The sequence below is a fragment of the Macaca thibetana genome, chromosome 8 (genome assembly GCF_024542745.1).
Source record: "Macaca thibetana thibetana isolate TM-01 chromosome 8, ASM2454274v1, whole genome shotgun sequence".
In the NCBI taxonomy this organism is placed as follows: Eukaryota; Metazoa; Chordata; class Mammalia; order Primates; family Cercopithecidae; genus Macaca; species Macaca thibetana.
In genome coordinates, this window is record NC_065585.1 from 20352500 (window position 1) to 20378437 (window position 25938).

At 45.0% G+C, this 25938-nt stretch overlaps 1 protein-coding gene across 4 annotated transcripts in view; it reads left to right on the plus strand.

Moving 5' to 3' along the window:
• The first annotated feature begins 23311 nt into the window (after positions 1–23311).
• MTSS1 (MTSS I-BAR domain containing 1) overlaps positions 23312–25938 on the plus strand; it is a 184128-nt gene continuing 181501 nt past the window's right edge. For all 4 annotated transcript variants that reach the window (XM_050801694.1, XM_050801696.1, XM_050801695.1 and 1 more), the window contains exon 1: positions 23312–23403. In XM_050801694.1, coding sequence (XP_050657651.1) covers positions 23332–23403 — 72 coding nt within the window. In that variant the 5' untranslated portion in view covers positions 23312–23331. The remainder of the gene's footprint in view (positions 23404–25938) is intronic.

Below are 25938 nucleotides of genomic sequence, written 5' to 3' on the forward strand. Positions count from 1 at the left end.
TAACACTTCCTTCCTTTCCTCTTTTCTTAGCCTGTCCCCACACAATTGAACTTCCCTTGTATTCTTTCACCCGACTTTAAAGTGCTAGCAGAACAATCATTCGAATCAGTAAAAAATACAAAACAAAAAAAACCTATTTTTTTCCCTGACATTATTTCATACAATCAGACTCACTCGAGTCCCGCAGAGACATCCAGTGCTACAAGGACATTCTCCATGTCACGCTTACTGGCCACGCACTTTCACTTTCCGATGAATGAGGCCTTGGCACGGTCATCTCCAACTGAACAAGTGGTCACATGACACTTTAAACCTGGAGGCCATTTCCATAAAGGTGTCTTACAAATACAAAATAGTCCACATCCCAGGAGAGGTCTGAAAAAGCTATTAGTGCTATGCAGTGGAAATGAACAACCCAAAAAAAGCTGCCCGCAACGAACAGGACCGCATGGTATCCAGCGTGGGAGCTGGGTTCCATAGAGCAGCGGTCCACATGGCTGGAAATACAGCACTGCTTCCTGTAAATGGTGTCAAGGAGAAGTGGGCAAGCTCCAGAGAGAGGGCAAGTGAAGGGGACCTGCAGGTGATGGCTCTTTGGAAGAATTTGTGGCAGGGCCACTGATTGAGTATATCAATAAAAAATAACCCCCTCAAAGGGAAAGAAGAGCAAATTGTGGCATAGATCTGGGTGGGCAAGAAGCAAATGGTCCCTCTTTTTCCCTAGCATCTGGTAAAGTGAATGTTTCGCCTTTTTTTTTTTTTTTTTTTTTTTTGAGACAAGGGCTTGCTCTGTCATCAGGCTGGTATGTGGTGGCACAATTATGAGTCACTGCAGCCTTGACTTCATGGGCTCAAGTGATCCTCCCACCTTAGCCTCCTATGTAGTTGGGACTCCAGGCAAGTGCCAGCAGGTCCAGCTAATTTTTTGTATACTTTGTAGAGACGGGGGTTTTTACCACGTTGCCCAGGCTGGTCTTGAACACCGGGGCTCAAGCGATCCTCCCACCTCAGCCTCCCAAAGTGCCAGGATTACAGGTATGAGCCACTGTACCCTGTGTAAATGTTTCTTTTCATTCAACTGGGCATCCAGACCTCACAAAAGAAACAATTAGGCATCAGGAATATATGAACAAAAGCCTGATGGGGCAGAGTAAATGAATGACTGTTTGTATATAGTGAAGCCTTTCTCTTTGGTTGTTGACAATAACCATGGCCTAAGGAGAAAACAGAGTAAATGAATTAGGGAGACTAAATAGTATTAACTTCCAGTGTGTATGGGAGGTTATGTTAGGCCCTGTGCAGATTAGATAGAAGCCACTCATTCATTCATTCATTCAGTCAGTCAGTCATTCCATAATACCTGTTAGACCTGTGTCATGTAGTAGGCCTTGAGGTAGGTAATTGCTGGGGATTTGCTGGTGACTAGGTAGCCATACCTCTGCCCATATGCAGCTGACATTGCAGGAGGTAGAGTGATAGCCATGAGCCTCCACATTCTGGACCTGGCATCAAATTGCCTCTGTAGAATCCTGGTTCCATCATACCCTCTGCATGATGATGTTGGCCAAGTTACTTAACCCTGTCATACCTCAGTTTCCCCACCTGCGAAATGTGAATACTAATAGCATCCCCCTTGTGGGGTCAGAGTGAGGCGTGCATGAGATAATGCACATGAAACACTCAGAACAGAGAGCCATTCTGTGAGTTCTAGTTGTGGTGGCTGTTATTATTATCAGTGCAGGCCAGAGGGGCTGAGAACGCCAACCTGGAGCAAGTAATAACAAATGCACTGAGAATGAGCACAGCTGTGTATTATGGCAACACTTAAGAGGAGCTCATCTGAGAGCTAGATGTGCATTTGGTGGCAGAATCTGGGCTGGGACCCAGTCTCCTGGGTTCTGACCTAGCCTCTTTCCTCAGGCTGCTGGAGACTTACTCAAAACACAACCAACTGCATGGGACTATGGCCCACAGACTAAAATAGAAAAGTAATGAGCCACAGTAGCACACACATTAGTATCACCTGCATCATGGCCAAGCAGAACAACGGTTTGCAGAGGCAGATGGCAACCAGGATAAAAAGTCAAGCTCTAGTGGAATGGACCGGGGCACACCCTAACTCCAGTCCTTGCTAGTTTTGCGGCCTTAAGCCAATTACTTAGCTTTTTCCTGTCCTCAGTTCCTCTCCCTGTTAAATGAGGCTAATGATAGAACCTATCTTACAGGGTTACTGTGTTTAGAATATTCTAAAACTAGCAGCCTTTGTTGTTGTTGTTGTTTTTATTGTTAAATCTCAGGCCCAGGTTCCTATGAGTGTATATTAATCATTCAGTTCCTAAATTTGTACCCTCTGTGTGAAGCTGTTCAGGGTTGACCTAAGTAATCACAGGTTTACGTGGTTCTGAAATCCTGGCTGGGGAGTGATAGCTGGTGCTATGGTTTGGATCTGTGTTCCTCCCCAAAACTCATTTTGAATTGTAATCCCCAGTGTTGGAGGTGGGGCCTGGTGGGAGGTAATTGGATCATGGGGGTGGACTCCCCCTTGGTGCTGTTCTCATGATAGTGAGTGACTGCTCATGAGATCTGGTTGTTTAAAAGTGTGTGGTACCGGCTGGGCACAGTGGCTCACGCCTGTAATCCCAGCACTTTGGGAGGCCAAGGCGGGCGGATCACGAATTCAGGAGATCGAGACCATCCTGGCTAACACGGTGAAACCCCATCTCTACTAAAAATATAAAAAATTAGCCAGGCGTGGTGGCGGGCGCCTGTAGTCCCAGCTACTCGGGAGACTGAGGCAGGTGAATGGCCCGAGCCCGGAAGGCGGAGCTTGCAGTGAGCCGAGATCGCCAGGCTGCACTCCAGCCTGGGGGACAGAGCGAGACTCCGCCTCAAAAAAAAAAAAAAAAAAAAAAAAAAAAAAGTGTGTGGTACCTCCCTCCCACCTGCCTTCCTCCTGCTCTGGCCACGTGAGGTGCTGGCGTCCCCTTTGCCTTCTGCCATGATTGGAAGCTCCCTGACGCCTCCTCAGAAGTAGATGCCGCCATGCTTCCTGTACAGTCTGCAGAACTGTGAACTAGTGAAACCTCTTTTCCTTATAAATTACCCAGCCTCGGGTGTTTACAACAGTGCAAGAACGAACTAATAAAGCTGTTGTCCCCCTTCTTTTGATTGTTCCTGGCCCACACCAGGAACCTGCCTGGATGGTTTCCTTAGAATTTGGCTGAAGTAAGTTGAGGCCATGTCACTGTTATTAAAGAACCAGACATAAACTTCTTAACAAACAGGCAGGCTATTTTTTAAAAAAACATTAATTACACATTTTATTTGTAAAAGCAACATAACAACACCATTAGGCCATTTTTAATTACAGCTTTATTGTCATATGATTCACTACCGTAAAATTCACCCTTTCACAGTGTACAGTTAGCCACAGAGTTGTACAAGTATCACCACTAATTCCAGAATATTTTCATCACCTCCAAGAAGAACCCCATGCCCTTTAGCAGGCACTCCCTAGTCTCTCCTCCCCACTTCCCCAGCTCCTGGCAACTATGAATCCTACTCTGGACATTGCACGGAAATAGAATAATAGAGGCTGGGAGCAGTGGTTCCCAGCATTTTGGGAATCTAAGGCAGGTGGATTGCTTGAGCTTAGGAGTTCAAGACCAGCTTGGGAAACATGGCAAAACGTCAGCTCTACAAAAAATACAAAAAATTAGCCCGGTGTGGTGGTGCACACCTGTGGTCCTAACTACTCGGGAGGCTGAGGTGGGAGGATCACTTGAGCCTGGGAGGTCAAGGCTGCAGTGTGCCGAGACCACACTACCGCACTCCAGCCTGGGGGAGTGAGACCCTGTGAAAGAAGAAAGAAGAGAGAGAGAGAGAGAGAGAGAGAAAGAGAAGAGGGAGAGAGAAAGAGGGAAAGAGAGAAAGAGAGAGAGAGAAAGAAAGAAAGAAAGAAAGAAAGAAAGAGAAAGAAAGAGAGAGAGAAAAGAAAGAAAGAGAGAAAAAAGAAAGAAATTGAGAGAGAGAGGAGAAAGAGAGAAAGAAAGAAAGGGAGGGAGGGAGGGAAGAAAAGGAAAGAAGGAAGGGAAGGGAAGGAAGGAAGGAAGGAAGGAAGGAAGGAAGGAAGGAAGGAAGGAAAGAAGAGAATATTTGGCCTTTTCCTTTCACTTAGCGTAATATTTTCAAGGTTTATCCATGTTGTAGCATGGGTTAGTACTTTATTCCTTTTTATGGTTGAATAATATTCCAATGTATGGTGTAACATTTTGTTTATTCATTCATCAGTTGATGGATATGTTTGGCTATTATAAATACCACTGCTATGACCATTCGTATATAAGTTTTAGTGTGGACATATGTTTTTAATTTTCTTGGATAGATACCTGGAATTGGAATTGCTGGATCATATAGTAACTCTATGCTTAACTCTTTGAGGAGTTGCTAAGTTATTTTCCAAAGAGACTGTACCATTTTTATTCCTACCAGTAATGTCTGAGAGTTCCAATTTCTCTACATCCTCATTAGCACTTACAATTGTCCATTTTTAAGATTATGACTATCCTAGTTGGTATTAGGCAAGTTTTTAAAGAGAAAAAAATCTTACAGTTGTTTCTTTATTATTATTATTATTATTATTATTATTTAAGTTCTAGGGTACACGTGCATAACGTGCAGGTTTGTTACATATGTATACTTGTGCCATGTTGCTGTGCTGCACCCATCAACTCGTCAGCACCCATCAACTCGTCATTTACATCAGGTATAACTCCCAGTGCAATCCCTCCCCCCTCCCCCCTCCCCATGATAGGCCCCGGTGTGTGATGTTCCCCTTCCCGAGTCCAAGTGATCTCATTGTTCAGTTCCCACCTATGAGTGAGAACATGCGGTGTTTGGTTTTCTGTTCTTGTCATTCTTAGCAAACTATTACAGTTGTTTCTTCACAGATCTTCACTCGGCCTCCCAAAGTGCTGGGAGCCACTGCTCCCAGCTTTTATTATTCTATTTCTATGCCGTGTCAGGAGTAGGCAAATCCGTAGAGACAGAAAGTTGAAGGCTTAGAACTGTGCCTGGCATTTAATAGACAACACGAAACATATACTTGTTAAATAAATAAATCATTTTGTCATCTCAATGGGACTATTTCCATTTTGTTTTATTCCTGTCTAATCTGTCTACATAATACATATTTCACACAGTTACAACTATATTTGCAATTCTTCCTGCTTTCTTTCACCTCACATTAAACTTTAAAATATCATGTTTCCACACAGCCTTCATAATTATTATTGTATTGGCTGCCTAATAGTTCATTTATTGGATGCAGTGTAATGGACTAAACCATTAGATAGTTAGTGTGCATGTGATTTTTCAATACTGAGTTTTTAGCAAGTTGGAAGTGAAGGAGAAAGTTGCCTATTTGGCAGCCTTTTCCAAATGACAATGTGATGGCTGGAGAGAGCAGACAGAAAAATACCTGTATTCCAGCCAGGCGCAGTGGCTCACGCCTATAATCCTAGCACTTTGGGAGGCTGAGGCGGGTGGATCATGAGGTCAGGAGATCAAGACCATCCTGGCTAACACAGTGAAATCCCGTCTCTACTAAAAATAAAAATAAAAATAAAAATAGCCAGGCGTGGTGGTGGGCGCCTGTAGTCCCAGCTACTCCGGAGAATGGCGGGAAGCTGGGAGGCGGAATTGCAGTGAGCCCAGATTACACCACTACACTCCAGCCTGGGCAACAGAGCGAGACTCTGTCTCCAAAAAAAAGAAAGAAAGAAAAAAGAAAACTACCTGTATTCATCAGGGCTCTCCAGAGAAAGAAAACTAATGGGGATCTATACATATATAAGTAAATCCCTCTCTCTCTCTTTCTCTTTCATGTGTGCATATATATATACACACACACACAAAATGTATAAATATATTTATACATTATTTCATATATACATATATATTTATATACATATATACACACACACACACACATATAGGTATTTTAGGCTTGCTAGGGCTTTGCAGGCCATATTTCACAAATACTCAACTGTTGTTATAACTCAAAAATATCCATAGAAAATATGTAAATGAATGTGCTTTGTTGTGTACCCTACCAATAAAACTTTATTTACAAAAGCATGTGGTAGGCCAGATTTGGTCTGTGGGCCACAGTTATTGACCTCTGTAAATATATGTGTGTGTGTGCGCGTGTGTGTGTGTGTATAGATTTACAGATGTATAAACATAAATTTATTATAGTAATAAATAAATACAGAGCTTCATTATAAAAAATTCGCTCACGTGATTATGGAGGCTGGAGGCTAGCAAGTCGATTCTGCAGCATGGGCCCACAGGCTGGAGATTCAGGAGAGCCAATGGTGCCAGTGAAGTTCAAAGGCAGTCTACTGGAGAATTCATTCCTGCTCAGGGAAGTTGGTCTTTTTTTCTATTCAGATCTTCAACTCATTGAATGAGGCCCACCCATATTACGAAGAGAAATCTCCTTTACTCAAAGTTCACCAACTTAAATGTTTTTTTTTTTTTTTTTTTTTTTTTTTTTTGAGACGGAGTCTCGCTCTGTCGCCCAGGCTGGAGTGCAGTGGCGCGATCTCGGCTCACTGCAAGCTCCGCCTCCCGGGTTCACGCCATTCTCCTGCCTCAGCCTCCCGAGTAGCTGGGACTACAGGCGCCCACAACCGCGCCCGGCTAATTTTTTGTATTTTTAGTAGAGACGGGGTTTCACCGTGGTCTCGATCTCCTGACCTTGTGATCCGCCCGCCTCGGCCTCCCAAAGTGCTGGGATTACAGGCGTGAGCCACCGCGCCCGGCCCAACTTAAATGTTAATCTCATCCAGCAACACCCTCTAAGTTGACACATAAAGTTAATCATCACAATCCTGAATGGATTCCAAGGTCCTGCTTTGGTTTCCTGTGTTGTGTACATGAAAAAATTACCTAAGAGTCTGACCCACTTATGAACCCTGCCTTCTAAGCTTCATTGCTTAAACAAAGGCAAAATAGAATAAAGAGAGAAGAGTAGAGGTGGCTGCAAAATGAAGAATATTAGCTTCATTATTAGGACAGTAGATTCCAAACCAGTAGGGTTTTGATGAGCATTTCTGTCTTCCTCATTATACTGTCGTTGCCTTATCCTGAGTTTTCCACCTTCAGTCTGTATGCCCTTGATACAGTTTGACTGTGTCCCCACCAAAATCTCATCTTGAATTGTAGCTCCCATAATCCCCATGTGTCGTGGGAGGGACCTGGTGGGAGGTAATTAAATCATGGGGGCAGGTTTTTCCCATACTATTCTCATGATAGTGAATAAGTCTCATGAGAACTGATGGTTTGATAAGGGGCAGTTCCCCTGCACACGTTCTATTGCCTGCCACCATGCAAGACATGTCTTTGCTCCTCCTTCACCTTCCACCATGATTGTGAGGCCTCCCCAGCCATGTGGAACTGTGAGTCCATTAAATCTCTTTTTCTTTATAAATTACTCAGTCTTGGGTATGTCTTTATTAGCAGCATGAGAACAGACTAATATACTCGTTGAAGGCAAAGACTGTGCCTGGAGCCCCATTGTAGCTCTTGGGTTCACCTGTTAAGTCCTCAACAAATTTTGGTCCTTATTTATAAATTGCTATTGTTTGCATGTGTCCTCCAAACTTCATGTATTGGAAACTTAATCCCATGCAACAGTTTTTGGGAGGTGGGGCCTAATAAAAGCTGATTAGGTCAGAGGGCTCTGCCCTCATGAATGGATTAATGTTGTTATAACAGGAGTGAGTTATTTATCTCGAAAGTACCTTTGTTATAAAAGTGAGTCCGGCCTCCTCTTGCTTGCTCACTGTTGCCCTTTCTTGCCTTCCACCTTCTGCCATGAGATGACACAACATGAAGGCCCTCACCAGATGCAGGCACCATGCTCTTAGACTTTCCAGTCTCTGGAACAGTGAGCCAAATAAACTTCTATTGTTTATAAATTAATCCATCTCAGGTATTCTGGCATAGCTGCAGAAAACAGACTAAGACACAGATATTCAAGGTGTGCCTAACTTGTGCTGCCTCTGTGTAAACAGCTTAGGTACATGGTCTTGATTACATCTTACAACAAGCATATGAAGTAGGTACTGTTCTCACGTGCATAGTGGATTGCCTGGTGAAATGGAATTTTTTTTAAAAAGCTTGATGTTTAGGAATTCCTGGCTGCTTCTTTGTGTTGGGGAGAAAGCAAACCTTCTAGAAACATCTTTTGTTATTCTAGGAAAAATCACTTGAATAGCACTTCTTAGTAAACAAATGCGAAGAGGTAGATACCCATTTCCCGGTGAGACAGAAAGGTCAGGATGATGGCTTCCCCTTGTCCTCCTCTTATGAGGTAGACAAAGTCAGCACCTCTCCTTCCATTTCTGTAAGTCCTCACAGGGTATAAAGTTGGCTGCTAGAAGGTAGTAGGAGACAGCATATAGAGACAAGAGAAGGAAAATTCTAGATAAAATCGAGCCTCATGTCTAGTTTACATGCATAGCTGCTCCTGGAGACAGCTATTCCCTCTCCTCCCCAGCCTGGTTCCCAGCTCGGCTCCATAGGATCTCTCCTTTCTCTCCTTTTCTAGAAAGTTCTTGTTCTGCCTCATTATTCCCACCATGCATAGCCTTTTGGTTATGTGTCTGCATTGCATAATTTAACACAGTGGCTCCTAATGTGCTTTTTAAATATGAGACCATCTTTAACCGTTTAAAATTGTATTTATCTGTATAAAACTAACACATACTTGTAAAAATAATACAAATAATACAGAAATGTATTATGTAGAATGTTGGAGTCTGTCATTATGACATCCATTGAGATAAACGTCACTGACAACTGCTTTTGTGTATTTTCTGGATCATTTTCTGCATATTGTACAATAACAGTAGTGTTAGTAGCTAATATCGCAATGAGCAAAGCACTTGCCACACACTTTACATTTTGCCTATATTATTTTTAATCCTCACATCACATTCCTGATATAGGATTATTAGATTTCATTTGACAAAAGAGCAAACTGAGGCTCACAGAGCAGTAAATAAACTTGCACATGGTCCAATTAAGCAAGGGGTGGATCAAGGTTCAAATCTCAGCAACTGAGCTCCAGAACCTTTCTTTGCAATAACCATGATATTTGTTATTGTGTCTACAATTTGGGATAATAATATAAATGCTGGTTTGCAACTTGCTTTTACACTCAGTATTTTTAAAAACTAGTACTTACAAATGCGCTTTCTTCTTTTTAATGCAAGGGGTTGATGCATTGTACCATAAAGTGAAGTGTTAGTGATTCCACAGAATAGGCATTGTGCATTCTAACTGAATTGGTGTTTTGCACATCACAGCAGTAGCTACAAATATTTGAAGAGAAGGGTATGTGTATGAATGAGACATATTATTTCTTGGATTTTTACTGTGAAAATGAACAAAGACAAACCAAACGAGAAAAGCAAAAGCTATTTATTCTGAGCTTGCTATAGCAAGGGAGTCAACCACCAACTCCTTGTTCTGAAAGAGACTCAAAAGGAGGAAGAGGAGTGGAAAACTTATCAAATGGGAAAAAGGGAAGGCTTCAGCGTGCCCTGATTGGAAGCTGTTGTCCTGGAGAAGCTGGAGGCGGCTAATGAGAAGTGGGGCATCCTATGTGATTGATTAGGGTGCATATCTCGCTTTCTCTGGTTGGTCCTAAATTGGAAGCAGGGACAAAAATCAGGAAGGCTGTCGGCTATTAATCAAACCCTAGCCATTTTGGGTCAATTGTTACAGAAGTTATCCTTTAACTTCCTATTTTGTTACTAGGGATAGCAATTCTGGCTTCCTGCAAGTCTGACTTATAGTAAGCTGGCTTTCCGGGCTGATAGTTATAGATAAGTGGGTTGGTTTCCTGGCCACGCTTCTGCAGGTTTTGGGTCCAAGTTCTACTTTTATATATGGTCTGGCCATTGTCCATTTGTATTTTCAGTCTCTCAATATGCAAGGCTTGGTGGTTCATAAGGATGTATGAACCCCTTCAGCACATTCCATGGAGGACCCTCTCTTCACAGCCCATGGAAAGGAATCCACTGCTTTAAAATATCAGAAAATGATGCAGGCATGTATCCCGGGATTAGATGCTTTGGGCAGGTAGCAATCTGGCTTGGACCTCTGTGTCCTCAAATGTCAGATATTTTGCCAGGCATGGAGCAGAGTCCTCAGTCAGTATGCATTCTTCTCCAGGGTAAGAGAATCCAGTAAGGTGGTTTTTAGCTGTGATGCACTGGGGAGATAGTGCTGTGTGTTGTTAAGAAATTTAGAATTAGAAGTTTTGGGTTCTGGTGATATTCTGCCACTTACTTGTTGTGTGCCTTTGAGAAGTCCACAGCTCCAAGCCTGTTTCTGCTCCTGGAATGTAAGTCCAGTTTAGCCCTTTCACAGCCAACCTACCCCCTGTGTCCGTGTGAGATCTGCACAATATCTGTGAAAATGCTTCATAAATTATGTAGAGTTATGCAAATGTGAGTATTATCGGGATTATAGTATGTTATTGCCTGGAATCACGCTTCCAGTATTTTGAAGAATCCATTAATGGGATGCTCTTAAATTTCTTTTTTTTCCCGGCATTGTTCTCAGCCAGGCTACAACAAGGAGTCTTACTTGATCAGTATGGTCTTTACTTAGGTATTTACTCAGCTTTCAGGTCTTTAAAGCAGCACATGATTTTCAAGTGAGTTATTCAATTAATCGTTTCTGTATCACTCTGATGCCCCTTTGGACTGTCTGCTTATTGAAAGCCATCCCATCTGGAGGGGCTGCTCCAACTCCCTGCTCATCCTGCAAACGGATCAAATGGCCTCCAGGGGAAATCCCAATTAATGGCAAAATCAATTAGTCACAAGTTGGGAAGAAAGAGAGAGCCAAATGGTTACCCAACACATAATTTACCTTCCTTTACACAATGCGGTGGTCCAGTAATGCATCTAAATGGGATTTCTACAAATTGAATCAAAATGAAGGAGACTGCCATTTAAAGAGCCCCCGGGGGGAATTACTTGATAAAAGATCTTTCCATATTCATGAATGAGTCTCTTGAGAGAACTGCTATTTCTAAATTTGAATTCTTAAAATCCAGTTTTCAAATTATTATTACATTAGAATAGTTTCTATAATGATAATAGTCATAGAGATCCAATGACTAAAAAGTACATGAATTGTGTGGCTATAGGTTTTTCTCCTCTGGGAGTTAAAGTTTAAAGAGAGATGGTACCTTGGTGATAGGTCCTTTATACAAGGCCCTTCCTTCACTTTGACAAGGGAAGAAAAATTTCAACTCGCGCTAAAGAAAATCTCCAACAATTAGTTATAACCAATAAAGGAATGGGTTGCCCTTTGAAGTATTAAGCTGCCTGTCAGAAAAAAATTTAGATTATAAAGAACAACTTTGTGGAAATCTGTTTTCATTTTATGATTAGTCTTGAATTTGTTCTAGAAAATACATGTCTGTGGAGGTATGAGAAGCCCTCTCTTATTTCAACAGGTTTATATTAAAATAGCTTTAGGGTAAAATAAATATAAACAACAAGTTTTGGGGGAAAGGAACTGTCCCAGTGGCCATTGGGAAGAAGAATGGGTGGCGGCCACCTGCTTTGCCTAGTGATGCGGGCTTCCTGCTGTTTGTATTTATAGACACATCAAGGCGGGGATGGGGCATCAGAGCACATGGGGGAAGATGAAGCATCACCTGAGAAAGGCCTTTCTTCTTTCTCCATGAATGCCTCCTTGAGTCACTGCCTGGAGCCAACAGCACCATCCCTTCCTTAATGTCTTTTCCCAACTGTTTCTGCAACACATAAACACACACATACACACAGAGATAGATGTATACATCTAGATATCTAAAACAGACAAAGAACCCAGAGAGAGCTTAAAATCAGGACTACAGGTCAGCCAGACTCATGTGGAAGACATCACCCGGAAGTGACCAATCCTCTCATTTTACAAATGAGGAAAGTGAGGCCCAGAGAGGCTATGTGACTCACCTGCCACTCAGGTGGACAAGTCATTTCTTTTCCCTCCATCTCCTGATATGCATCACAGCATCTTCCCGCCTTGAGGACAGGGAGCCAGGAGGTGTGGTGCTCATTAGTTGGGTAATGGCTGCCACCACCTTTGAAGCTGCTGGATAGGATCCCAGGTAAATAGCATTACACCCTGCAAATGAAATGGTTCCCTGTACACAACCTGTTTTCACTTGTTGCCTGTGGCCGCTGGCCACTTGTGGCTGGAAAGATTACCACTGAACTCCAGGTCACAAGCCTCCATCTGCTCACAACCTTCAGAAAATAGGAGGGCTGGGGCTGGTTCTTATTATTAAAAGCAAACAAACCCATTATTAAAAGTAAACAAGACAGAACTGCTTTGAAACAATTGATTAAATGTCTCCTGGCTCAGAAGCCTAAATTCACCGCTATTAGCCCAAACCAAGCCTTCCTTAGTGAGAATCTAGAGAGGAAATCTAACAGTTTCTTGTTAAAAAGAATCCCCCTGCCCCCCTGCCCCTGCCCCCACCGTTCTCTTGGGCATTCAGTAACTGCTGCAAGCTAAGCTCAGTAACCACATTATCTCTAATTCTCAAGATTTTGAAATGAGCATTACATTTTGTATTTTATGCAATGGGATGGGCCAGTCAAGTAATTTGCTAACGGACACAGCTGAAACATTGAAACACCAGAATTCGAACTTAAGTCTCTATGACTTCAAACCCCATGCCCATTCCATCTTACACACTGCCCCCATTAAAAATAGTCTCCCATGTTGTTGTCTCTGTTGTTGATTTCAAAGAAAAGCTGAAGACCTAGGAGAAGAAAATCTGCTGTCTGCTCAGGTAAAATCTCTTGAAATTGCAGGCAATCTGGTAGAGTTGTTCTGGGGAGTAAGCTCTGAGCCACCCTGGTTACTTAAATGTATAAAGTGGACAGAGCAAAGACGATAGATGCCAAACTGCTGGTGTTCAACATCTTTCCCCAATGTCTGCCTAATTCCAGTGCCGTTTAATATACTTTGTTTTCCAAACAAACCAGAATACACACAAAGCTTGCAGTGCAAGGTACAGAATCTTGGCTTTGCCAGCAAATCCAGAGTTAAGCTCTCAGTGACTGACTCCTACTAGCCAAACTTACAAGAGACTGACATATAGTCAGACCATTAAGTGACTACAATAAGATTTTGTTTGCCCAAGTGTCTTAATGCTAGAAACATCTAAACAATGGTTTATTGCAAAATGAATTTTAAAATCTTTAAAATCATGCTATTTGAAGACTCAATAAACAATCTGCTATGTGTCCAAATCTGGGGAATGGAGAGATTTACCACACCACCAATGACTATTTGGGGAACTTACAGCAGCCAATCTCTTCGTGTGGATGGATGGTGTCAACTGTTACAAATAGATGGGCAATGACTCTACCAGTTATTTCATGATGTAAAAAACCTTATGAATCATAAGAAATAAAAAACCACTTATGGGAAAACACTTTGTAAGTTCCTCAAAAGGATACACATAGATTTTCCACAGAACCCAGCAATTCCACTATAGGTATATATCCAAGAGGATTGAAAACATACCCACACAGAAACTCACCCAAGTGTTCATAGCACCTTTATTAGTAACAGCCAAGAAGTACAAACAACTCAAATATCCATCAAGTGATGAATAAACAAGATGTGATATAACCAGACAATGAAATATTATTCAGCCATAAAAAAATAAAGTATCGATCCACGCTACTGCATGGATAAACCTTGAGAACACTATGCTAAGTGAAACCAACCAGATTTTAAAAGGCCACACGTTGTATGATTCATTTACATGAAATGTCCAGAATAGGCAAATCCATAGAGACAGAGTAGATTAGTGGTTATGTAGGGCTAGGGACAAGGGAGGTTGTGTGGAAATGGAGAATGGCTGCTAATAGGTAGCGGGTTGGTTTGAGGGGTGATAACAATGTTCTAAAATTGATTGTGGGGATAGTTGCACAACTGTGAATATACTAAAACTCACTGAATTTTGCACTTTAAAAGAGTGCATTTTATGGTATGCGAATTATATCTCAATAAAGCTGGTTTAATTAGAAAGACATAGCCAGTCTTTTTAACCCTAGCACTCATGCCTGTAGTCCTAGCACTTTGGGAGGCAGGCAGCCGAGGCAGGCAGATTCAATGTCTCCTGGCTCAGAAGCCTAAATTCACCCCTGTGACCACAAGCCACGTCTTCCTTGGTGAAAATCTAAAGAGGGAATCTAACAGTTTCTTGTCAAGGAGAATCCCCCTGCCCCTCTGTGCCCCTGCCACCCCCCACTGCCGCCACTGTTCTCTTGGGCATTCAGTAACCGCTGCAGGCTCAGTTAAGTCGAGCTCAGGAGTTCAAGAGCAGCCTGGGCAAATGGTAAAACCACATCTTTACAAAAAATACAAAACTTAGCTGTGCCTGATGGTGCACGCCTGTAGTTCCAGCTACTCGGGAGGCTGAAGTGGGAGGATGTCATGGGCCCGGGAAGCAGAGGTTGTGGTGAGCCGAGATCGTGCCACTGCACTCCAGCCTGGGTGACAGAGCCAGACCTTGTCTGAAAAAAAAAAAAAAAAAAAGACATTTACGACTGAGCAGTAGATGTTCATGCTGAATATTTTCCATTGCTCCCCTGACCCCCAATTCACTCTCCAACCTCCCCTGCTTTGCTTTGTCAGAAAGCTGTTCTGTATGGACTGTACCAACAGGCACCTTTGTATGAGTGATCAACCCATTTATTGTCCAAACTGTGGTACTTTTGAGAAAGAACGATGGGAGCAAACCAGGACTCTGTGGACAAATGTCTGTTGGAGTTCGGTTCTTGCCGTGCAGGTTGGCTGCAGGGCCCTTCAGAGGGCCACAGCTCTTGCCACACCCAACCCCCTCCACACAGCTGGCTCTCTGGGTTCCAGCTCACCCCCTCTTCTTGCTCTCTCCTGGCAGGGTTGGTGATGGCTTCTCACCATTGCTGGACCCCAGAGCTGCGCCATCCATGGTTTTCCCTACACCCTGCCCATGTCTGTGCAAACAGTCTCTTTCTTAAACTTCCTTCTTTCCCAGTTTGAGTGGGCCATCTGTTTCCTGCCTGTACCCTACAGACACAAAACTCCAGAAAATAAGCACGAAAGATAAATTTGAAAGGAAGGGTGTGGTCGGCACAGAGAGCCTCCTAGATATCTTCCAAAGAGCCATTGCGCCGACTCTCCTGTTTCTGCAGATTTCTGTTACGCCAAATCCTGCAAATAAATGATTTTACCACACCCACCCCCAGCAACTAGGATGTTACAACAAATACAATTTTAATTTTTTTTTATTATAAGGAGTTTTTTTGACACTTTGAAAGAAACGAGAAGAAAGAAATTGTAATTTGCAGTGTGAGAATTCAGTATGAAAAAATCCATTCATTTGGCTTATCTTGTTCAGAACTTGCAGTGCTCCCTCAAACTGAGGATTGATGCATTTCAACTCTACAAAATTCTCAGGCAATATCTCTTGGAGTATCTGTTCCCCTTCCCCATTTTCTCTGGAACTAGCAATATGCTGTAGTCTCATGTCCTCCGTGTCTCCTAACCTCTTTAGTCTATTTTCTATTAACATTTCTTTATTTCTGGGCTTCCTTCTGAACTTTCTGATTAAAAACATTTCCTTTTCAGCTCCATGTCTATTCAGTTCTCTAACTTGTCCATACATAGTTCCAAGGCACATGGTAATTCCAGGGACTGTAATTTTCATTTCTAGGCTTTCTTTGATTCCTTTTTCATGATGCTTTTCTCTTTTCATAGTGTCTGTTTTGTGTCCTTCTTTTATATTTGAATTATTTTAAATTTGCTTACCTCTATCAGACTGATGTATTATCTTCAGTTCTTGGTGGTTGAGCCCTGCTGGGAGTTTGCTGATTCTTGAGTGTGATGAGTGCACTGTGGCCTTGTATTGATCAATTCTTTATAGTTCTGAATCACAAGCTCAATTCAGGAGGCTTTCCGTGGGAATATTGCAAGGACTTGATTGAAGGTGTATCCCCTCGGAGCCATTTCTCATTTGTTTCTTCTGGGTTACCCAGGATTATTTTAGACCAGGAACAATTTTTCACAGTAATTTTCATTTTAGGTATTTCGGATCCATTTAAGATATGGCGAACTGAAACGCCCAAATGCAGCTGTGGTGCAGGCCTCTGTCACAATTTTTTCACTGAATGCTTTTCACTTCTTCCCAGATCCCAGACAGACTAAGGCTGCCAGGCTGCTGTGCCGGCCACCTGTCCTGGTGGGCAGATTGTTTCTCATCCACTTGCCCTTGAACTACAGCAGCTATGGGGTGTCCCAGCTCTGCAGGTGGCTCTCAGTGGCATATTCCTGACTTGCATAGGACTGGGAACTTTTTTCTGGTCCTCCTTGGGGGTGAACACGGAGGCTAAGCCCTTGGATTATTGAAACCAAGGACTCCTCCTAGGGCAATTGAAGCATCAGCTATCATACATTCTATTTTTTTTTTTTTTTTTTTTTTTTTGAGGCTGAGTCTCACTCTATCACCCAGGCTGGAGTGCAGTGGCATGATCTCTGCTCATGGCAACCTCTGCCTCCTGAGTTCAAGTGATTCTCCTGCCTCAGTCTCCCAAGTAGCTGGGATTACAGGTGCCCACCACCTTGCCTGGCTAATTTTTGTATTTTTAGTAAAGACAAGGTTTCACCATGTTGGCCAGGCTGGTCTCAAACTCCTGACCTCAAGTGATCTGACTGCCTCGGCCTCCCAAAGTGCTGGGATTACAGGTGTGAGCCACCATGCCTGGCCACACCTGAAACTTTCAATAAGGCCTGGGATGAGGCTGGTGAACGGAGGGATTTTGAGCAGGAAAAGGACAAAAGATCACACCTACCCCCTTAAATTAGATTATTGTCCCACATTTCAGCATCTTTCTGACTTTCCCCTCCTTTCAAAATATCAAGCACTCACTGTGCAGACATCAAGATCCTATTAACATGCAACTCCTTTCACAACTATTTATTTTATTTATTTATTTTTATTTTTATTTTTATTTTTGAGATGGAGTCTCACTCTGTTGCCCAGGCTGAAGTGCAGTGGCGTGATCTCGGCTCACTACAACCTCTGCCTCCCGGGTTCAAGCAATTCTCTGCCTTAGCCTCCTGAGTAGCTGGAATTACAGGCATCCACCACCATGCTCAGCTAATTTTTGTATTTTTAGTAGAGACGAGGTTTCACCATGTTGGCCAGGCTGGTCTTGAACGCCTAACCTTGTGATCCATCCGACTCAGTCTCCCAAAGTGCTGGGATTACAGGTGTGAGCCACCGTGCCTGGCCTGTAGCTGTTTTTAACAGCTCCTAAAAGAAGAATCCAAAGGAAAGAATCTCCATTAGATGAATTTCAACCCCTGTGGTCTTGGAGAAGAGAGATTGAGAGTCAATGAAGTCTTCCCAAAACAACTGCCCTTCCTGCTTTGTGCCAAACTGCCCAGTGGATGATGCGGTTAGAGTGTGTGCTGCCTTCTCCTAGCTCTGTGACCTCTAGGGCAGGTTATCTGATCTCTGCGGGCAGCCTCTATTTCCTCGGGAGTTCCTACCTCACTGGCTATTCCTAGGATTAAAGTGGATGTCAAAGGCCTATCACATAGTAGGGCTACACACATGAGTTCCCTTGTTCCTCAGGAGTGATTCTCAACTCTGGCTGCTCCAAGGACGCTGCCTGGTCCTCAAACTTGGCTGTACATTGGAATCCCCTTGGGAATTTTAAAACACCCGTACCTGGACTCCATTCCCAGTGAGTCTGATTTACTTGTCCTGGGCTGTCACCTGGCCATCAGGCTGTTTCAGAGCTTCCCAGGTGATTCAAATGTGTGGCAACATTAAGAACCCTGATCTAGGAAACTTTCAAAGAAAGTACCCAGGACCAGGTTCTACTCCTAAACAATTTGAGAAGAACCTCTGGTGGGGGTTGGCTATGGGATTTTAAAGAATGTATCATGCATGTTTTATTCTGTCATCACATAAAGACATACAGACATATGTGTGTATGTGAATGGGTGTGTGTGGACAGATTTTGTTAATGTTTGTTTTACAGAAGCAGGATCACAAAACACATACTTTTCTGGATCTTACTATGACACAATAATTTCTGCAGAAATCCTTCCAGGTCAATGAATATTATTCTAATTCATTCTTTTTTCTTTTAATTTTTTATTTTGACATAATTTCAGACTTACAGAAATGTTGCAAGAATAGTACAAAGATATCTCATTTCCTCTTCATTAGATTTCCCAAATGTTACCCTGTTATGGTATTTGCTTCAAGCTTGGCCTTTTTAAAACAATTTTTTTAATTTTTTTTTTTAATTGAGACAAGGTCTCGCTCTGTCATCCAGGCTGAAATGCAATGGTGTGAACACATCTTACTGCAGCCTTGACCTCCTGGGCTCAAGCGATCCTCTCACCTCAGCCTCCTGAGTAGCTGGGACTGTAGGCACATGCCATCACAGCTGGCTAATTTTTTGTACAGATGCGGTCTCGCTATGTTGCGCAGGCTGGTCTTGAGCTCCTAGGCTCAGGTGATCCTCACACCTCCCACCTTCCCAAAGTGCTGGGATTATACATGTGAGCCGCCGTGCCCAGCCAAGCTTGGGTATGTTTTAAAAGCTCCTCAGGTGAGTCTAATGCACAGCCAGGTTGCTCTGTGGGGCCTCCCAGTTCGCTACGAGACTTAAGGCAGTGTTTGTGAAACTTCTGACCTTCGTGAGGGGTCTTTGCATTAGAGGCAGTTATGTGAGGTGGTTAAGACACTGGGCTTGAAGTCATGCTGCTAGGTTTGAATTCTAGCTATATTGCTTCCTCCCTCCTGACCCACCTTCTGTGCCTCAGGTTTTTCATCTGTAAAATAAGGGTAATTGAAGTGCTAACTCCTAAGGCTTTGTGAGGATTGAGTGAGATTACTTGGGATAGTACTTGGCACACAGTAAGTATATACTAAAGGTTAGTTATTTGTGTATTTATTATTACCATAGCTCATCTGTGAAACAAAATTGCCTTAAGCTTGCCCTGGTCACCTATAAGCAGAATTCTTTCTGATCTGAGTCATTAAATTCTTTAGACAAATTAGGGAGTTATCAGTATGTAAGAGTTTCCATTTAGAAACAAGCCCCTTTTGAAAATGGAATTAGTGAGGATCAATTAAAAATATCTGTCACAGTGACTCACCCTAAGAGATGTTTCGTATGTGTTTTGTGGATGGCAGGCTGGAAAATGCCCAAATGTAACCCCAATGTCCAGAATGTGTCACTGGGGCAGGAGACCACTGAAAGGTGATGAACTGATTAGTAGCAAGGCCGAAGGGGGTGGCGAGGAGTGTAAAGAGCAAATTCTCCCCTCAAGGACCAGCTGCCCCGCAGGCCTAGGCCAGGTGGGAATGTGAGCCCTGAATTGCCACATGTTCCTATCTTCCTGGAAATGCTGAAACTTTGTACCTTGAGGTGAAGTTTCCCAATTTCTAAATATTTTTAGATTTCCCAATTTTAGAAACTCCTCTGCAGGCCAGTTTGTAGCTTCCAATCACGGGAGTCAAATAGCGGGGTTGGAAGATCCAAAAGGGGAAAGAAGTCGTAATATTTTGTATTTCTCCAGGACTGTTTGAAGAAGAGAGGCGTATCTGGTGGTTCTAGGTTGCCAGGATATTGTGTCTGCTCTCCAGTGGGGTAGGAACCTGGTTGGGTTCCATTCCTGAGACATTTCTTCAGCACCTGCTTTGTGCCAAACCACGCTTGTTCTCCCAGGAGCATCCAATCTCCTTTGCTTTGCATATGTGCTCCCAAGCTGCCTGCTGACTACTAATTTGACTTCTGCAATGCCTTGATATGGAGAATTGGGCTCTCAGGGGAGCAGATAGCCCTGCTGCAAGTTATAAACCAAGACCGTCTGGGTCCTGATCTCCCTCTCATTAACAGTATTTCTGGGGCTTAGCTCTTTCTGTACCATACAAGCATGATGAGAAAAATATATATTTTATAAGTAAGATAAGGGTCTGGTCAGAGTAGCAATAAAAGAGCATGAAAAACATATTATTTTACAAAACCTTATGTTTACATACCATATGAAGCAATTCAGAAATATATCTAGTTATTTCGAATCCATCAGAGGCATCTGAGTTTACCTAAAAGTGTAAAATATTATACATTACACAAAACCCAACATTTCATCACGTAAACAACAGAAAAGGGACCCCCTATTGTCACAGAGGCAGATTCTATAACCTGAAACACCTCCTGCCATAGTCATGTAGACACAGTTGGTAAAATGTAATCAGAATCTCTTTAAATATATGCAGAGCCAGCCTAAAAGAAGGGAAGTCCCCAACAGCCAGAAAAAAAAGAGAATCTGAAAACAAGGAAAGAATGTATGACAGCTGGCCAGGCACGGTGGCTCACGCCTGTAATCCCAGTACTTTGGGAGGCCAAGGTGGGTAGATCATCTGAGGTCAGGAGTTCGAGACCAGCCTGGCCAACATGGAGGCTGAGGCAGGAGAATCACTTGAACCTGGGAGGTGGAGGTTGCAGTGAGCCGAGATTGCACTATTGCTCTCCAGCATGGGTGACAGAGCAAGGCTCAGTCAAAAAAAAAACAGTGCCAGGTGTCCCTCCCACTTTCCTGCATCTGGGAACACTTTTCCAGCCTCCCTTTCAAGGAGTTTTGGGATGCTTCACTTTCTCATGAGAGACAAGGGCCTGGTGGTCAGGCCAAGGGAAAAAGGTCACAAGAGAGGTGTGCTTTGGCAAACATTGCTAAAGTTGGGGTATTTGGGGCATTAAAATTTAAGCATGTGGTAGGAAAGCTGGACCAAGTGTCCACTGGGCTAAGGCCCCTTATCCCAGGAGTTCAGGAGGCTGGGTAAAAGGGAGACCTGGGGCATGGAAGTCAGAAAACCAGGGTTGGATTCCTTCCAAAAGTGAAATGAGGACCAGAATGATAATTTCCTTCAAGTAGACATAATACATGTAAAATGCCCAGATTGCACACAGTAGACCCTCAGCAACGTCCCTGGGACAGCATGCCAATGTTACAGAATTGAAACGGGGCCAGGGCTGGACTTGAGCCTTGGCCTCATCCCTACTTCTTCTGTTGATAAGATTTATCGAATGATTATTTACTAGACGCCAGGTACCACTTTTGCTTTCATTGATTAGCTCATGTAATGTTCAGAACAGCCCTATCAGGTGGAAGCCATCATTATCCCTATTTACAGATGGATGAGGAAACTGAGGCCCAGAAAGCTTAAGTAACGTACCCAAGGGTATATACAGTTTGTAGGTTGTAAACTGGAGTTTGAATCCCAGCAATCAGACTCTACAAGTAGTCATCTTGATCGTTAGAATACCAGTAGTATTAAAGTCACAATAATGATTGGCGGCAAACTATGTGTCAAGCACCCGTTATTGGCAAGGTGAAGATGAGTCGGATGCATTTGAATGCCCTTGGGGACAGGATCCAGCAGGGGTGATCAAGAGATCAGTTACTTCCTGAAGGTAACACCCTTCCTGGTGATTTCCGGGAGTCGGGTGGGGAAGGTGGGTTGCAGTTAAGAGTTGGGCAGAGTGATCCAGGGGAATATTATCTTTTGCAGCTGTGCTATGTAACTCCATGCATCCCTTTGATCCATAAAGTTTTCAAAGCCAGACCTTTTCCCATTACGGAGTGAATCTGACACAAGTGTACAGCATTTTGACCTTGGTTGCTTTTGGCCCCACTCCCCCCAGTCTTTTCTTTTGTTATGTTTTGTACTTCAAATGGTTAGCTCAAGAGTCAGAGGAACTGTCCGGAGTTAGGTGCTTATGTTTTAAGATCTTTTAAAAGTTGCTCATTTGATTCTCCTCCCTCTGTCCCATTTGGCGTTCATCTGAATGAGGGCTCCTGGTTATGCAGATAGGCAGTGTAGCTGTGAAAACGGACCACTAGGTCCCAAATCAACATGGGCACATTTGTGCTCTTTGCAGGTTCAACCTCTTAGGAGGGCTCCCTGCGGTTATACCAACGCTGGCTGCTCTCAGTGGGCCTGAAAACCATCAACCTTCCAAGTCAGAGGCAGTCAGCAATCTCGATAGACTGATGGATCGTGGACAGAAGCTCTAACGCTGTTTCCATTCATTTAGCAACAGCAAATCAATCCACTTTCCCAGCATCCTGCAACTTTATCGAACTCGGCATCCCATTGCAGGATACGCCCCTGAACTCTCCTTAATTGTATATTTCGCTATTTGCAATCAGGACTGGGCGATGCAGTCCTAACATTAGAGAATGGGCGTTTTCTCAGAAGGCCGCAGTAGCTGCAGCAGCTTTCCCGCCCTACTAAGAGCTCACTACAAGCGGGCTCCGGGCTAGGCGCGCCACCCATGCAAATCCCCGGGGAGCGGCGGTGCACCCTCCATTCCTCCCGTCCCGCGCGCTCGCAGCCATTGTAGGGTGGGCGCTCGCCAGGCAGGGTGCCGACACGCCCTCTCCGCGCTGCAACGGGCGGCCGGGGGAGGAGAGGGTGCGCGGTGCGCACAGGAGGGAGAGGCTCCGGCCCAGCGCCTCCTGCCCGCCAGCAGACCAGCAGGCTCCTCTTTGCGGCGAGTGCCCCACGCGCCTCTCGGGCGCGCGCTCCCAGCCCCGCCCGCGTTCGGCGGCCGCACAGCCACGAGAGCGCGCCCCCGCGCGGCGGACGCACGGCCGCGAGCGCGCGTGCGCCCCTCCGAACGTCCGCGGGAGCCCAGCCAGAGCGAGCGCCGGGGGCCGGGCGCGCAGGAGTGAAAAGGAGGCGGCGGCCGCAGCTGCGAGCAACAGATCCGGACGCCGCGAGCAGACCCGCTCTGGTGTTGGGCGGTTTTTTCTTAATTGCAGAAAAATTTATTAAATTGGAAAATCTTGAGTTTTTCAATGGCGCTGGCCCCGGGTCAGCGGGCGGTTTTCTCTGCATCAAGATGGGCTTTGCCGTTTCCGTAGTGGGCACCAGTGGTGGCCTGATTGTCAGTCTTCTCCCGGCATTTTTAAGGCCAGGAGCCGAGCGCTGCATGTAGGCGAATACCCTACAGAGCGGTTTGGTTTTAAAATTACTGTTGTTATTATTTTGGGCAGAGAACAGTCGGGTTGGTGTACACCGGCCTCGCTGCAGAAGAAGCTGCGAATCCGAGGTGGGTGAAATTCCTCCCGGGGTGAGCGAGCCCCGGCCCCGCGCGCAGTCCAGCGGCCCCGCGTGTGTGCCCTCGCCCTGCCGGCGCCGGGAAAATGGAGGCTGTGATTGAGAAGGAATGCAGCGCGCTCGGAGGCCTCTTCCAGACCATCATCAGCGACATGAAGGTAGGACGCCGGGGGTGCGGCTGCGGAGCCGGCCGCCGGCTCTGACCTCGCCGCCGCGCTTCGCCTCCACCCCGGGCCGGCCGCCCGGCCATTCCCTGCGCCGTGGCCGCCGGCCACCTGCGGGAGCTCCCGGCTCTGGTGTCACCTGCTCACCCGGGGCGCTGCTCCAGGCTCTGCTGGGTCACTAGGCGGGCGGCTTCTCTGGGGGGTGTCTGCTGTCCCACGCCATCTCCCCGCTCATTGTCCCAGGGGGCGGCACCATTTCTTTGCCTCGGGGGCTCAGGGCACTGGCTCCAAGTTTTCCCATTGTCTGTCCCTGAACTGAATGTCTGGGACCCGCGGGGGCTGGATGCCCGGGCGGACACCTGATTCCCCCGGGCACGGGGTGGGGGCGCCTGGCGCGGTGGTGGGGAGGGAGTGAGGGCTCTGCCCGCGCGCAGGAAGGAGTCCCCTAGCCTAGAAGACTGAGAGGGAAAGCCAGTCCCTCCTCGGCTGTCAGGTCTCCTTGGAGTGGGGGATCTGAGCAAATTAGTTATTAATTGGGCTGTTCCGAAGCTGGTAAAGCTGTGCGCGCCCTCTCTCAGCCCTCCCGCGGGGCGCGGGGCCGAAGTTCCCGGGCAGCCTTGCAGGGGCCCCACCTTCCCCCAGCTGAACCTGAAGGCAAGATTGGGGCCACCGAAGTAACTGTATCCCGGCCTCCCAGACCCAAACGGACACACACTCTAAGGTTTTCTCTTGGAAGGGTTGTGAAGATGGTGTGTGTGTGCGCGCGTGCATGTGTGCGCGCGCGCGCGTGTGGGGGCGGGGAACAACACCCTAGCTTTTTCCTGCAAAGGGTGGGACTGGGCATAACCTGATCCTCGGATGTGGATTTTCTGGTGCCTAGAGATAGACCAGGGCCCCGTGTTATTCATCCAGAGGAAATAAAACCAGCCGCGCGAGCTGGCTGGAGGTGGGAATTGGGGGCGGTGGGGGAAATTATTTTTTTAATGTGTATTTAGGGAGCTTCTCTTTGGCTCTGGCCCAGCCCGTTTGCCTCAACAGATCCCGCTCCGGGGAGGTGGTGTTTAATTAAAAGCCCGCTTCCAAAACGAGTGGGCAGGTTTGGAAAGCTGTGCACCGAGTGGGTGTGGACAGCCCCTCTTCAGCCGCTGCCTGGGCGCCTGGAGGAGCTTTTGTCTGATGAAGTGTAAGGTTTAGAGAGGCTCCGAGCCTCGGAGATGGTCTTTGGGAAGGAATGCTCAGCTGTCATGGCCTGCTTCCACCTTTCAGAACCAACTGCCACCTCACCCAGGGTGAACTTTACTAAGGTGCCTCTGTCCTGGTCTTGTCCGTTTTGAAATCTTTCTACAGATCTCGTGCCTTTTGTCACAAATTGTCCTTAGCATAGCATAATCTGCAGCCAGACTCTGCTTGCCCAGGAATGCTTATAATCCAGGCCCTTGGAATTAGATGGATTATTCCCTGTTGAAAGACAGCCCCTTTCATTCTGTTGCCCCCAGTGCACGCTGAATTATTGAAGTGGTCTTTTGAGACAGAGATGGGTCCTCCCTCCTTGGGCTCTGGCCTTAATTTTAAACTTAAATTCTGCACATCCTAGAGTCAAACAGGATTTGGTTTGAGGCACACATGGTGTATTCTGATCTTGTGGGGAGGAATTTGAAATAGGTTGGTAAAGCCGCCTGTGTTTTTTTGAGGAGATAAATGGATGTTTCCCACCCCTCAGCAGCAACAAGGAACCCAGTGGTCTGACGGATCTGTCCACTGCAGTCCTGGAGTGATCACACCTGGAGTTTTTTCTCTCTTTGTTCTTTAATCCAGAATCCAGGCTCGGTTCTTCCCATTCACTGGTTTGAATCAAAAGCCCTTCGGAAGGTGACCTGCCCAAAGGGTGGGCTGTCCTGCTTTCCACCTGCCATCCTGTGGCTGTGTGGCAGTATGCCCTGGCTGGGGCCTCACGGGTGCCAAGGTGGTGTTTTTTCCCTTGCCTGGTTCCAGTTAAAAATAAAGACATCTTCTTTAATGCCCAGTCACGGCGGAATCTAGAGTTTGTGTATCCTGACTTCTTTCCCTTTGAGTTTAGTAGGTTTGTTCAGTATCCTGTGGGAAATCATTTATTTTGAAGTTTTTTTTTTAGTTCGTTTTGTTTTGGCAGTAAAATTTTAAAAGCAAGGTGGAGTGGAAGACTAAAACATGCCTTGGGTTCTGCAGAGTTTTAGACTTTCGGAGATTCGAGAGATAAGGAGAAAGAGGGAGTGTCTGATTTCCTAGATTGTTTATGCATAAGACAATTCGGAATATTTTCTTGGACTTTGCTTCTTAAAAGACTTCATCGTGGATTAGATGCCGATGACATTTTAAATGGAAATTTAAAATTTTTAAATTTGAACAAATCTGATAAGCAGTATGTAGTGTGCAGATGCATGAAGTCACCAGCAACAAAAGTCAGTTTTTAATATTTGAAATCAACTGACTTTCTAATGACCTCTTTTTCTTTTCTTTAAACTCCCACAATGGGTTTATAATGCCATTGGT